Source organism: Malania oleifera, chromosome 9 (assembly GCF_029873635.1).
Source record: "Malania oleifera isolate guangnan ecotype guangnan chromosome 9, ASM2987363v1, whole genome shotgun sequence".
Lineage (NCBI taxonomy): Eukaryota > Viridiplantae > Streptophyta > Magnoliopsida > Santalales > Ximeniaceae > Malania > Malania oleifera.
The window spans coordinates 36,575,019-36,587,716 of record NC_080425.1 but is presented as its reverse complement, the minus strand read 5'-3'; the positions used below and the strand labels follow the sequence as shown (position 1 = coordinate 36,587,716).

General features: G+C 33.4%; 1 protein-coding gene across 4 annotated transcripts in view; it reads right to left on the bottom strand.

The window, feature by feature from the left end:
• LOC131164592 (uncharacterized) overlaps positions 1 to 10,674 on the bottom strand; it is a 37,491-nt gene extending 26,817 nt beyond the window's left edge. The window contains exons 1-4 of one of the 4 annotated variants that reach the window (XM_058121888.1): positions 10,459 to 10,663; positions 10,057 to 10,133; positions 8,598 to 8,684; positions 6,402 to 6,558 (exon numbers count right to left, since the gene is read on the bottom strand). In XM_058121888.1, coding sequence (XP_057977871.1) covers positions 6,402 to 6,445 — 44 coding nt within the window. In that variant the 5' untranslated portion in view covers positions 6,446 to 6,558; positions 8,598 to 8,684; positions 10,057 to 10,133; positions 10,459 to 10,663. Of the gene's footprint in view, positions 1 to 6,401; positions 6,559 to 8,597; positions 8,685 to 10,056; positions 10,134 to 10,458 lie in introns of all 4 variants that reach the window. The other 3 variants (XM_058121889.1, XM_058121891.1, XM_058121890.1) reach the window with 3 other exon arrangements.
• Positions 10,675 to 12,698: the final 2,024 nt, after the last annotated feature.

Here is a 12,698-nt window from a genome sequence, read left to right as displayed (position 1 = left end):
TGGTAGCTGATTTGCAATCACTTGCAAATGTATAATCTTCTAAACTACAAATTCACTTTGATTTGTACGAGAATCTAAATGAGATAAACTCATAGCATTCCATGAGATTTCATGTTGTGATTCAGGCACTAATTTTGCTCCCCCTAATGTAAGGAATACTGCTTCATCAAAATGACAATGTTGAAACCGTACTTTAAACAAATCACCTGTTAAAAGTTCAAGATATATAATAATAGAAGGGGAATCAAAACCAACATAAATATCAAGCTTACGTTGAGGACCCATTTTAGTTCTTTGAGGAGGGGCAATAGAAACATATACTGCACAACCAAAAGTTCTTAAATAAGAAATTTCAGGTTGTTGCTCAGAAAAAAATTGCATGGTTGGCCTTATACAAACTAAACATGCAGCATGAAGAATAGCATGTCCTCAAATAGATAAAGGCAATTTGGTTCTCATAATCATAGGTCTAGCAATGAGTTGAAGTCTCTTAATAAAAGATTCAGCTAAACCATTTTGTGTATAGGTATGAGCAACGAGATGTTCAACATCTATTCCAAGTGACATGCAATAGTTATCAAAAGTTTGGGATGTAAATTCACCAGCATTATCCAAACGAATTGATTAAATTGGATAATCGGGAAAATGAGCTCGTAATCTAATCAGTTGAGAATAAAGTCCAGCAAATGCAATATTACAAGTAGAAAGTTGATAAACATGTGACCATCTAATAGATGCATCAATTAAGACCATGAAATATCTAAATGAGCCAGATGGTGGATGTATTGGTCCGCATATATCACCATGAATTCTTTGTAAGAAACTAAGAGATTCAAAACTTACCTTTGAAATAGATGGTTTGACAATTAATTTCCCTTGAGAGCAAGCAGTACACATGAAATCACTAGATAAAAGAATCTTCTGGTTCTTTAGTGGATGACCATGTGAATTCTCAATGATTTTTTGCATCATTAAATCTCCAGGATGTCCAAGACGATCACGCCAAAGTGTAAATAACTTTGGGTCATTGCACTTCTGGTGCAAGACATTATATGATTCAACTGCTTTAATATTTGTATAATACAATCCAGAAGATAAAGTTGCTAGTTTTTCTAAAATTTGTTTCTTCCCAGAAACAATAGAAATAATATAAAGGAATCCTTTACTGTCTTCATTTATAGTTTCAATTTGATATCCATTGAGTCTTAAATTTTTAAAGCTTAACAGATTTCTTTTGGATCTGCTGTAATATAAAACTTCATCAATTTGTAATAAAGTACCATTGGGTAACTTTATATTAGCTCTTCCGGAACCTTCAATCAAATTTGTAGAACCAGATATTGTATTAACATTTGTTGAAGATATATATTCAAGTAATGGAAATATTTCCTATCTTGAAAAATTGTGTGTACTGTCAGCTAAACAAACTTCTTCCATAGACATCTTAGAATCGATCAAAGCTTTAAGACAATTCACACTACAATACATATTTTAAAAACTCATTATTATAATTAATTATATGATAATTTATTTATTGAAATCCAAATACAATATTGCTTACTTTATTTCTTAAAATATTACATCATTATTTTCGTCTTGAATTACAATGAAATCAGCAACATCAAGATAAATAGAGTTGGATGATCCAGCATCAAGGTCTATTGGAACAACATTATCAACAAAATTTGTTTCAACTTCTTTACTCTTTTCCTTTTCTTTTATAAAACCTTGGTATAGATCTACCACGTATCTGGACGTACAACAGGTACGCGATCAATGGCCTTTTCCTCCGCATCTGCAGCATTTATGAAGCCTAGGTCATTGATCCTAATCATTATCCCGCTTCTAGGGGTCATCCCTCTTCTGGGGGATTGCAATCTTGCGTCGATGCCAGTGATTTATTTCGACCATGGCCATGACCATGCCTACAGCCTCGTCCTCGACCACAAGATGTATTCATATTCACTTCATGGAATGAGGTTGAACCAGTTAGAAATTTGGTGATTTTTCATCAAAAGCTCGTTATTTTGCTCAGCAACAAGAAAACATAATATAAGTTAAGAAAATTTAGTAAATTTCCTCTCCCTATGTTGCTGTTGCAGGACCACATTAATGGGATGGAAAGTAGTAAATGTCTTTTCAAGCATGTCTCTATCACTAATATTTTCACCACATAATTTTAGCTTCGAACTAATCTTATACAGAGCTGAGTTATATTTACTGGCTGTTTTAAAATATTGCAACCTCAGGTGCAACCATTCATGTCAAGCATTTGGTAAAACCACAGTCTTTTGATGGTCAAATCTATCATTTAAATTTTTCCAAAAGATAAGTGGGTCTATGATAGTGAGGTATTCAGTCTTTAATTCTTCATCTAAATAATGATGAAAGAAGATCATAGCTTTTGCGCAATCCTTCAAGGATGTGGTATTTCCATTTAAAATAATGTTTCCCAAGTTCATTGCATTTAGATGGATATCAACATCAAGAATCTATGATAAATAATTGTTGTCTTTGATATCAAGGGGAACAAATTCAACTTTACTTAAGTTCGACATCTGAATAAATTAACAATAATAAGCCAATTTAGAAACATAAAATATAAAAATTGAAATAAAACTGAGATAATAATAGATATAATATTACTTCCACAATTCTGAGGGTACTTAAATATGTTTCTTCAGGAACATTTATTTTTTTTTCTCAATTTGTACTCTTCAGGAGTATGATTTCAATTACAATATGAAAATGGGTAATAATTTATCACCTCTTCCGGAGGTTAAATGTACTACCTCACTAGGAGGATAAACGTCTCACCTCTTCAGGAGGTCGATTTTAACATCTCTTCAGGAGGTTAAAAATATACCCTCTTTAGGAGGTAAATATTTGCCATCTCTTCTAGACACTAGATACATAGCCTCTTCAAGAGGTCTATCTCTTCGGCAATTAAATATATAGGCGGGAGATTTAAATATATAACCTCTTCAAGAGGACTATCTTACCATCTCTTCTGGAGATTGGTACTCTTTAAACTTTAAAAGACATATTCTCTTCAGGAGAATATTATACTCTTGTGAAATAAAACTTACAAGAAACAAATTAAATAGGATTTAAAGAAATATCTTAGATAGTTAGAATCTCGTGCTGATAACATGTTGTAAAAGATGCAGAAAAATAAATAGAGACAAGACAGAAATTTTACGTGGTTCGGCTATACCTACTCCACGGGTGGATGGGATAAAAAACTTCACTATGTTGGGAGGAATTACAAAATGATTTGGAACTGACCTTTTACAAAATATCTCTCTTTCTTTCTATCTCTCCTCTTCTCTCATCCTTTCTTTTCGTCTGCACACTTCAAGCTTTTTCATGTGTATGTCAAAATGAGAGGGAGAGAGGGCCCTTTTATAAGGCAATAAGGATAGCACATAATTTATGGTTGTGGAAAATGAAGGGGTGACAGCCATTAATTTTTATAATTTTCACAACAGTTTGAAGGTGTTTTCCATTCTCGCTACTGCAAAGGAAGGCGGCATTGGGGAGAGAACATCCTCTCACAAAAATATTAATTATATATAGATTCATGCAAGAAGGATATAAATGATAGCTTTCATACTTTTGAAATTGTAGGGAAAATTAAAGTTATATATAGCTACAACATTTTGTTTGGACAATTTTATTTAAATTATTGGTTTTTGTATAATAACTAATATTTAACTAAGTTGTGAATTTCATTTACTTTAATTGAATATGTTTAATAAGATTATTAAATTTCCATTTTTGCACCTTATACCCCCACATACATGTCATTGATGTATTTTATTTATAATAGTTTAATTATAAATCTTCCATAATTATGTTTATTGATAGTTTCATAAGTTTGATAAAAGAATTCCATGCTTTACTAGAAATTTCAATCATTTTTTAGAATTGAAATTGACATCTATATCAAAATTTCTGCACTTTTGTAGCCTTGAAATTTAAGCAAAATTGAAATTTAAGACCTTGATTGTCCAAGGACTAATAGGAGGTGCTTAATAGACTGCAAAAACTACACGAGCAGTAGAAGACAATGCATGAGGCTCAAAAGTGCCTCAATATGGCATCAAATCCTCCACACTAAAAATGGTACTGATGATCATGATCAAACAAATCAATGTATTATATCTAAGCGTCCTACTGATGGAAAGCAGACTAAAGGCATGTGCATAGAGTTTCTTATAGGAATTTCTATGATAACATCAAAATCTAATGTGAACCATGACACTATGGCTCACATTATATTCTCTAACACCAACGATACATATTGATAGCAAAAGGTTACAATCCACATTACTTATGGCATGTTCACACCTAACCTTGGCATGAAACTCATGGGTGTTATGAACATAGAACTCTGCAAGCTTAGAAATAAGGGCATCTAGTGGTATTATGGTAAAGGCACAATGTCAAAGGATGCACTGGGGTTGTCCATACTTAAAAGGACTATTTTAACACATGAAGCTATTCACATAGGTTATACACAAATATTTGGTCCCAATTGTCCTAATTTCATCCCACAACACATCTAAAGAGATCACTCTGGTATGATTAACAACCTCAGTTTGACCATCAATTTTGGGAATGGCATGGAGAAGAAAGCATCAAATTATTGCCACTTCCAAAAATTTTTTAACTTTAGAAGACTATAATACTTACAAAGTGTCTTACAAAAAATAATTCATAAACATGCTGTCCCTATTGAACATTATGGAACTAGGCAAAGCATGCAGCTTCACAAGTCCCTGAAGAACAATTTAGCATCTTAGCTGCATGTAATGCATCGATGGTCCTACACAGGATAAAATGTGCCGTTTCTGAGTACCAATAAACTACAACAATGTAATCATGCCCTTGGGCTGTTTTAGGTAGTACAAAAATAAAATTCATATTCCAGTATTCCCAAAGTATGCAGCAAAGAAAGAGGGGTATGAAGGCAAGTGTTTGGACTGGTTTTGGTAGTACAAGAACGAAATCCATAGTCAAGTCTCTCCAAGGTAAGTGCAGCAAATGAAGGGGGTATAAAGGGTGTTCCATTCCTTAAACTTAGTTAGCTGGCATGTACAACAGTGGGAGGCTATCCTAGCTGGAACTTCTTTTTACCAAGGCAGTGGTTTTATCTCCACCAAATGACAAACTCACCCACCTACATACAACAAATGAAGTGTGAGGAACACACAATCTAGTGCTCCTGAATACGTAACCCTAGTGAATGAGGAAGCCAACATACTTCTTATTCTCACTCACCTCTCAAAAAATAATCCGAAAATCAAGACAAGCAGAATGCTTATCCTTCAAGCACTTAAATCTTGTTACCTCAGCACTCATCACATGAAAACTGGAAACAGAACTATTAAGGTCCTTAGCTACCTTATTCTCAGTGCCTATACAATGTTTGAGAATAAATGTGTACTCATGAAGGAACTCTACCCAGCTAACAAGCCTAGCTCTCAACTTTCTTCTTGCAAACCCAAATACCAAAGCAAGATGATCAGAATACAAATTTCTAAGATAAAAGACAAAATCTCCAATTGTAAAGGGATCAGACCATTGCATAAAACTCCTCATCCTAATTACTGTATTTCTGTCCAACCTCTGAGAGTTGCTCACTGAAGAATCCTATTGAGTGTCCTCCTGACTCAAAACTTCCCAATACCCACCTCAATGGCATCACAAACAATCTCAAAGACTTTACCAAGTCTGGGTGCGCGAGTACAAGACATTAGACATATCCATATGCAGCACGTCATAATAAACCTTATCCTTATAATCGCTAATGGAGCAATGGGCACTAAACACCTCTTTGTGATTGGTAAGGTGTCCTGTTAAACCCACCTGCCTTAAAAGCAAGGTTATGGATACGCTTTAAGATTCAACCTAACTAAAGTAGCCTTAGACACAACATGCATAATACTATCCAAATCAGAGTACCCTACAATACAAGACCTATCACCACATCTAAGAAAGTGCAGAAGATGGAAGTCCTGTTCCATTCATCATTATCCACATCAAAAGTGAACAAAACACATCTCACAACACGGACATGTTAATCATCAACCTCAGTGTCATCATCTATCTGCCTGAGTACTTAACTGCCTCTACACAGACATGTTAATCATCAACCTCAGTGTCATCATCTATCTGCATGAGTACTCAACTGCATCTACAATCTGATGTGTTTTCACATTTCATATATAAATATTTTTTAATATATATAATATTTAAAATGTACATTAATTTAATGTTTTATGAAATAAAAAAATAATAATACTGGAAGTGTAAAACCACATCAATCAGCACTCAAAATATAATTATTTCCCCTAATTAACAAAAATGGAGGCATGGCAGTGTTAACTACTTGCCTATAGGGGTCCAGGGTCAAAACTGTTTTGCCTTCACATTTCATTAATTTCTTTGATTTTGAGACCAAGTCAACTCCGCTCAGATAACAGATGGTTGAAGTCGCACCAAGTTGGCCAAGTTGATCGGATAGTCGTAATTCTGGGTTTCACTCTGTACCTGAACCAGCCAAATGAGCAGCTCCAGTTGGACAGGGTACGAGTTTTTAAACCATGCTAAGACAAGTAATGGACTCAACAATAGTCTCCTTATCATGGTTTTAAATAGCAGCCACAGCTACTACATAACGTTTAATGCCACAGAAATTTGGGGTCTGATAGCATTATACACCACTAAATTGGAGGGAAAAAAAAAATTCACAGCACTACCAGTTGTCACGAACTGCTATCATTACATAACAACCAGTGTAGCCATTATGTAATCATTATAGGCCTGTTACGCTAAAAAATTATATGCTTATTGTTATTCTTCTCAGTTTTTTCTCATTTTCCCTTTCATAAAAACAAGGAGGCATTTTTAAGTTCTTTGGAAAACTCTACAGGAAAATGTTGGCAGTTTCCTACAATACAAAGTGCCCCTTTTCGCAATAAGTTAGTAAGCTCCAACAAAATTGGAAAAAAAAAATAAAAAATAAAAAATCCAGGCTCATGGATGCATTTTGAATTCCAAATACAATTCAACCAAACTCTGGTACAATACAAAACCAATAACCAGATAACTATTAAATCAGATACTAACCAATCTTAGTTATTAAATTCACCAAACAGTCTAACCAAACCACTATAAAATTTACATAAATGTTACGGCATTAATCAAACTGAGGAGCAAATAAGTTAACAACTACTAGATGCATTTTTGTGGAGCCAAATAATTGCTTTGTAGATGAGGGTCTAAAGGGGTCAATTTTGGGCTTCCAAAGTATCTCTTATCTAACCATGTAAGTTTTTCAATTTAGGCATTTATTCTCTTCTACTCTTCCTTCTCTCAATAAACAATTTGCTTATTATTGTCAAAAGGAAAAATTACAGCTATTGTATTTTCAAAGAAAATCACACCAAACTCATGCTAAAAGTAGATTTTAACTTCACTTTTGACTGCATATACCATCAAATAACAGCAGACTTAAATTTTTGAACTAAATAAAACCAACCAGCAAACATCTAAACAAGTTATATTGATGGACCCCACACCGATGTTATTAGTCATTAAAACAAAGTCATGCTCATGGAACTTTCTTTTTCTTTCTGTTTCTTTCTTTTTTTCCATATGTTAGCCTTCATTTTGAACAAGAATTTTGGCAGCAATGGAATAGGAAAGGAAAAGCTGAAAAGGAGAAGTAAAATTTTTCCATACCTCATCTCTTTTCTTGAACAGTAAGAAATGAAAATTTATCCAGTATAATTAAGAACATGAAATATTGGTGACATATAAACAAAAAAATATATATAAATATGCTCACTGATTTACCATATATTTTGCTCTTATTATTGTTTTTCTTAGATAGACAAACAAAGAAAAATGCATTCCTTCTTTTTTCTTGAAAAAACGATAACCAACCAAAGGAAAATGGATCCCCTCACATTTGCTTTTCTTTTCCTTCATGCATACCAAGTTTCAAATGAAGCCTTCAACAATGTTCTTGAGTTGCATGCATGTATTTCTTTTATTTATTTTTTTCCTTTTTTAATAACAATATAATATCATGTAACCTAGTAAATATAAATATAAGGCCATGATAGCGTTTACAATAGCATTTACCTTGGTTAAAGACACTCATACAAAGAAAACAAAGTTATTGGTTGGAGCTCCAGGGTTCAAAGGCTCCAAGTTACCTCTCTCCCACCCTCCCAATGGGGGAACAAAAGGTTAGCGTCATTAAAAACCCTCAACCTCAGGAAAATAAAATTTTTTGCAACTTTTCTGTAATAAAACACCAAATTTTGTTGCTTTTGCATAAACTGCAATAACAGGATAAGCAACTCAACTTCCCAATAGAGTTCTTATTTAGATTCCTTTGCAACTGCAATAACCTAATTAAAAATGCCAGCACAAGACACTCACATTCTTCATTTTGGTTCTAAACATTTAAGAATAAAGCTTGAGTGCAAAATCATTCACATGAAAAAAAAAACCCAAAAAAATAAAAATAAAAGGATCCCCCAACCTCCAAGATGGCAAGATGCTCTCTTCTGGCTTACCTGACCAGCTATAGCACAAGCATGCCCTCACATGGCCAAAGAGAAGAGGCAGCACCATTACACAGACATCCACAATCATGGTTGTTCCTATCACCAAAACAAAATACAAGAATTCTATCTCAAAAAACATGAAGGACCACTAAGGGAGGATCATAGCTGCCTAATGCAAGTCAGATGCTAACTGTGAGGCACTAAAAGAAATAAAGTTCTATAAAATACAGCAGGATTAGGAATGTTCTCCCCAAGAGAGATCACACACATCACTACTTAAATAAAAGCCCCACTTGACACTTCCACACATTTCCTCATAAATTTAGAATTACTCAGTCACCCTTCAATCGGCCTAAAAAGGAAAATAGAAAAAAGAAAGATGACAGGATGGAAAGCCAGGCGAACAAAAGTGACTTCAATTCCTCACATAATTCAGTAAGACAGGACAATAATTGCATCCTAACCATCACCAGAATTTAGAAAATGTTGAAAAAAAATTATTCTAAGAACTAAAAATTCAAGCACAAAAAATTTCAACAGACTGGGCTAGATACAAGAAACCATCACTAAATGATCAGCAACTAACAACTCCGACAGAAATGCTTCCCAGGAAACTGAGGTAAAAATAAAAACAAAAAAAAACAGTTAACCAACTGCAACAAAGATCAGACTCTTCGCTAACACAAGTACATGTAAGATGTTTCAACAAGAATAAGGAATCATATATTTTGTAAAAATAAATTATAAATTCATCCATAAATCAAAATTTTTTAAACAAATAAAAAAGGGGAAAAGTTAAAGATGCTTGACCAAATAAGAAGCACGTCAAATTCTCCAATAAATGCACAAACAAAGAAAAGTTTCAAAAAAGGAGCAAAAAAAAACCAGAAATAAAGGATGAAGTCATGGGACCGTCATTGAATGAAATACAGGCTACATAGTGTCTGATTCAGGCCTATCTTGATTACAGTCATGCTTTGTAACAAATAGGTAGGAACTAAATTTGTTTGATTAGAAATATTAGGTCATAGAGCAGCTCATTCCAATCAGCTTCAAGATATGATGGAACTGGACGACGCCAACCTTCATAAAAAAGAAAATAAAAATTCATCTACATTTGAGTTTAAAACCCATCTGAATCTTGGTTTCATAAGACCATTTCAGCATCTTACCAAGCCAAATGGGCTAGGATGACTTCCCACTTTTCCACCATTCAGAGATTGACAAGCTAAAGACTGAACCAAGAACTTGAGCTCAGCTCAATTAATCACTAATGTACTGGTAGCTAACAAATTATAGATAACTAAATCCAATGAATAACAGAAGCATAGCAAGAAGGAACAACAAAAACTCAAAAAGAGAAAACTCAATTTACAGAAGAAATCCCCAAAAAACTGACCATCAGAACATGAATCTGTCATCAGAGTTAGAAAGCATAATTTAACAGACGCAGGAAAATTTTACCTACCTCACAAACGGAGCAAATCTTTGCAAATTTAGATCCAATATAAGGAAGGTTCAGATTCAGAGACCGATAGGCAGCGCCTGCGATGCAGAAATTTGATTCGAAAACACATATTTAATTAAAAATACAGTCAGAGATGCACAGCTTTAAATTGAATATAACAATAATACCATAGAATTAACATACGCATACAAGTACAATTTATGTAACTAAAGCCAGCACACATACAAGTACACATATTATTAACAAATCAAAGCTACATGACCTTGACGATTTACCATCCGTGGTCGATAACCACATCCTCCAAAAAAGAAAGCATAATAAACAACGAAAACATCGAATGTCTTGCAGAAAATAGTAAAATGAAATTAAACGAGAAAAGAATTAAAGTCCGAGGCATCGCACCGGGAAATTCATCGACGATGCGTAGATTTTCAGAGATAGAACGAGAGAGAGTTTAAGGTTCAGCAGCTTGAAACGACAAAATCGAGGGATAGAGAGGAGAAAGCGGGCGGGAGTGGTCGAGAGAGAGAGAGAGAGGGAAGGGAGGGAGGGAGAGCTTTCACGGGATTCGTCGGGTCATTTCTACGCCATCCTCTATTTTTTTTTGGGTTCTCTTCTACGGAACTGCCAAATGGAGAGAGAGAGAGAGAGAGGTGAGGGTAAAATGGTAAATTAGGGAAGTGACAGATCTAACTCGCGGCGGAGGTGGTGGCCGAATAACGAAGATGCCCACGTGGTACTGTTGAATATGGCGTGCAATCCCGTGACCGTAACCGGGAAACGGCAACGTTTTCTTGCGACTCACTTCTAGACTTCTAGTCTAGCTATGAAAAAGAAGCGACATGGCTTCTTCCCACGTGCCTCTGCGGCCTTTCTTTCATTTAGGGCCATTTACAATTGAATTTAAAAAAAAAAAAAAATTTGAAGAATATGAGGGAGTTCTCTTTCTAATGTTTAGTGTCTTGCTTTTTGTATATGATTTCCTTAGATTTTTTTATTTTTATAAAAAATAAATTATGAAAATGCATTTATTAACTTTATCTGCCTTCCAGCCAAAAAACTGAATTAAATTTTATAAGTTTTAGTTATTTTGGTTATTTATTGTCAAAATATTTTAATATAAAATTAAATTTTTTATATTATATAATTCATTTTATGCATAATTTTTAATTTAAATTTAAATTAGATAATCATGAGAATATAAAATATACTTAAAATAAAAATGGCCGTAAATTATAAAAATAAAATAAAAGATATAATAAGCCATTTACAAAATATTTTTACACTCTTTCCATTGTCATGTAAAATGAGATTGCTCTTGTAAGTGAATTTTGAAATATAATAATTAAATAAAATAATTTTAATAATTTTATAATATTTTTAATTTGTATCATTTTGTACTCTTTTTATTATTTGAAGTTTTTTAATTATTATTTGATTCAAGAACAAAAGTATGTATTTGTTTAATCATAGTTTTCTAAACTTGTATGTTTTGATTTTCGCTAAGCGTTGGTAAGGCAGTGAAAATCCGTTGGTCAGCCCGTCGAAGCCAGGAGAGCGTATTTGGTGGTCCCGGTGCCGTTCCCGATTAGGAAAAACTAAAACATACATACTTTTGAAAGCTTTGAAAAGAAGATGGATAAACTAGTTCAAAGTATCATGAACAAAGGAAAATTCTTAAAAGAAGATAAGACTGAACGAATAGAAGCAAGCAAAAGATCTGATAAAAAAGAACTACAAATATCACTTGGCAAAATTGAAAGACGATTATCAAATTGGAATGGTAAAAGCTTACCAAGTCAAGATTCAAATAAAATTTGGAAAATGACTAAACACGAAAGTCAAATTATCAAACATAAGGGATCTATTGAAAAGGAAGAAGAATACTTTATTAAAATAATTAACAAATCCATTTCATTAACAACTTGTGAAGCAAGACAACAAAAGAGACTTTTTAGTCTAGAAGACTTAGAATCTCTTAGGTCAAAATATGATAGACTTCATATAGGAATGGTCCAAGTAGGATTATTTCCTTTAACAAAAGTAGGACTTAACAAACTAGTTTGTGTTGTTCTTCATGATACCAGGCATCATGAATTCAATGACTCACTTTTAGAAATGTTAGAATCCAATATTGCTGAAGGTCCAATCTATTTTGAATGTTATCCAAATATAAGGGCAAATCTTAATGATGAATCATTATACAAATTATTAACATTAGACATTCAAACTAAGGGTTACAATATGGATTCAAGAAGTTCAAATCTTGAACTTATTTATCAAATTTATTACAAAGCAACAACTTCAACAGTATTACCAAATTCTATTCAAACAAGTGAAAAAGGAGAAACTCTTATGTTACAAGCCAATTATAATAGAAAATCCTTTGCCTCTCATCCCAAGAAACTTCTATGGAATGAGATTCAGGCTGGGGGAGAGTGGGAATTCACAAATTTAAATGAAACAGACCATCAAATTATTCCTGAAATACAAAAAACAGTTGCCACAAAAATTATTCAAGATAACGACGGAAACGTTAAAATCAACTTTCAACCTTTACTCACAAGAAGCCAGAGTCTAGGACAAACTTCTAGACAACCAATTGATTTAGGAAGAAAAAGTATTTCAAGCCTCTATACTTA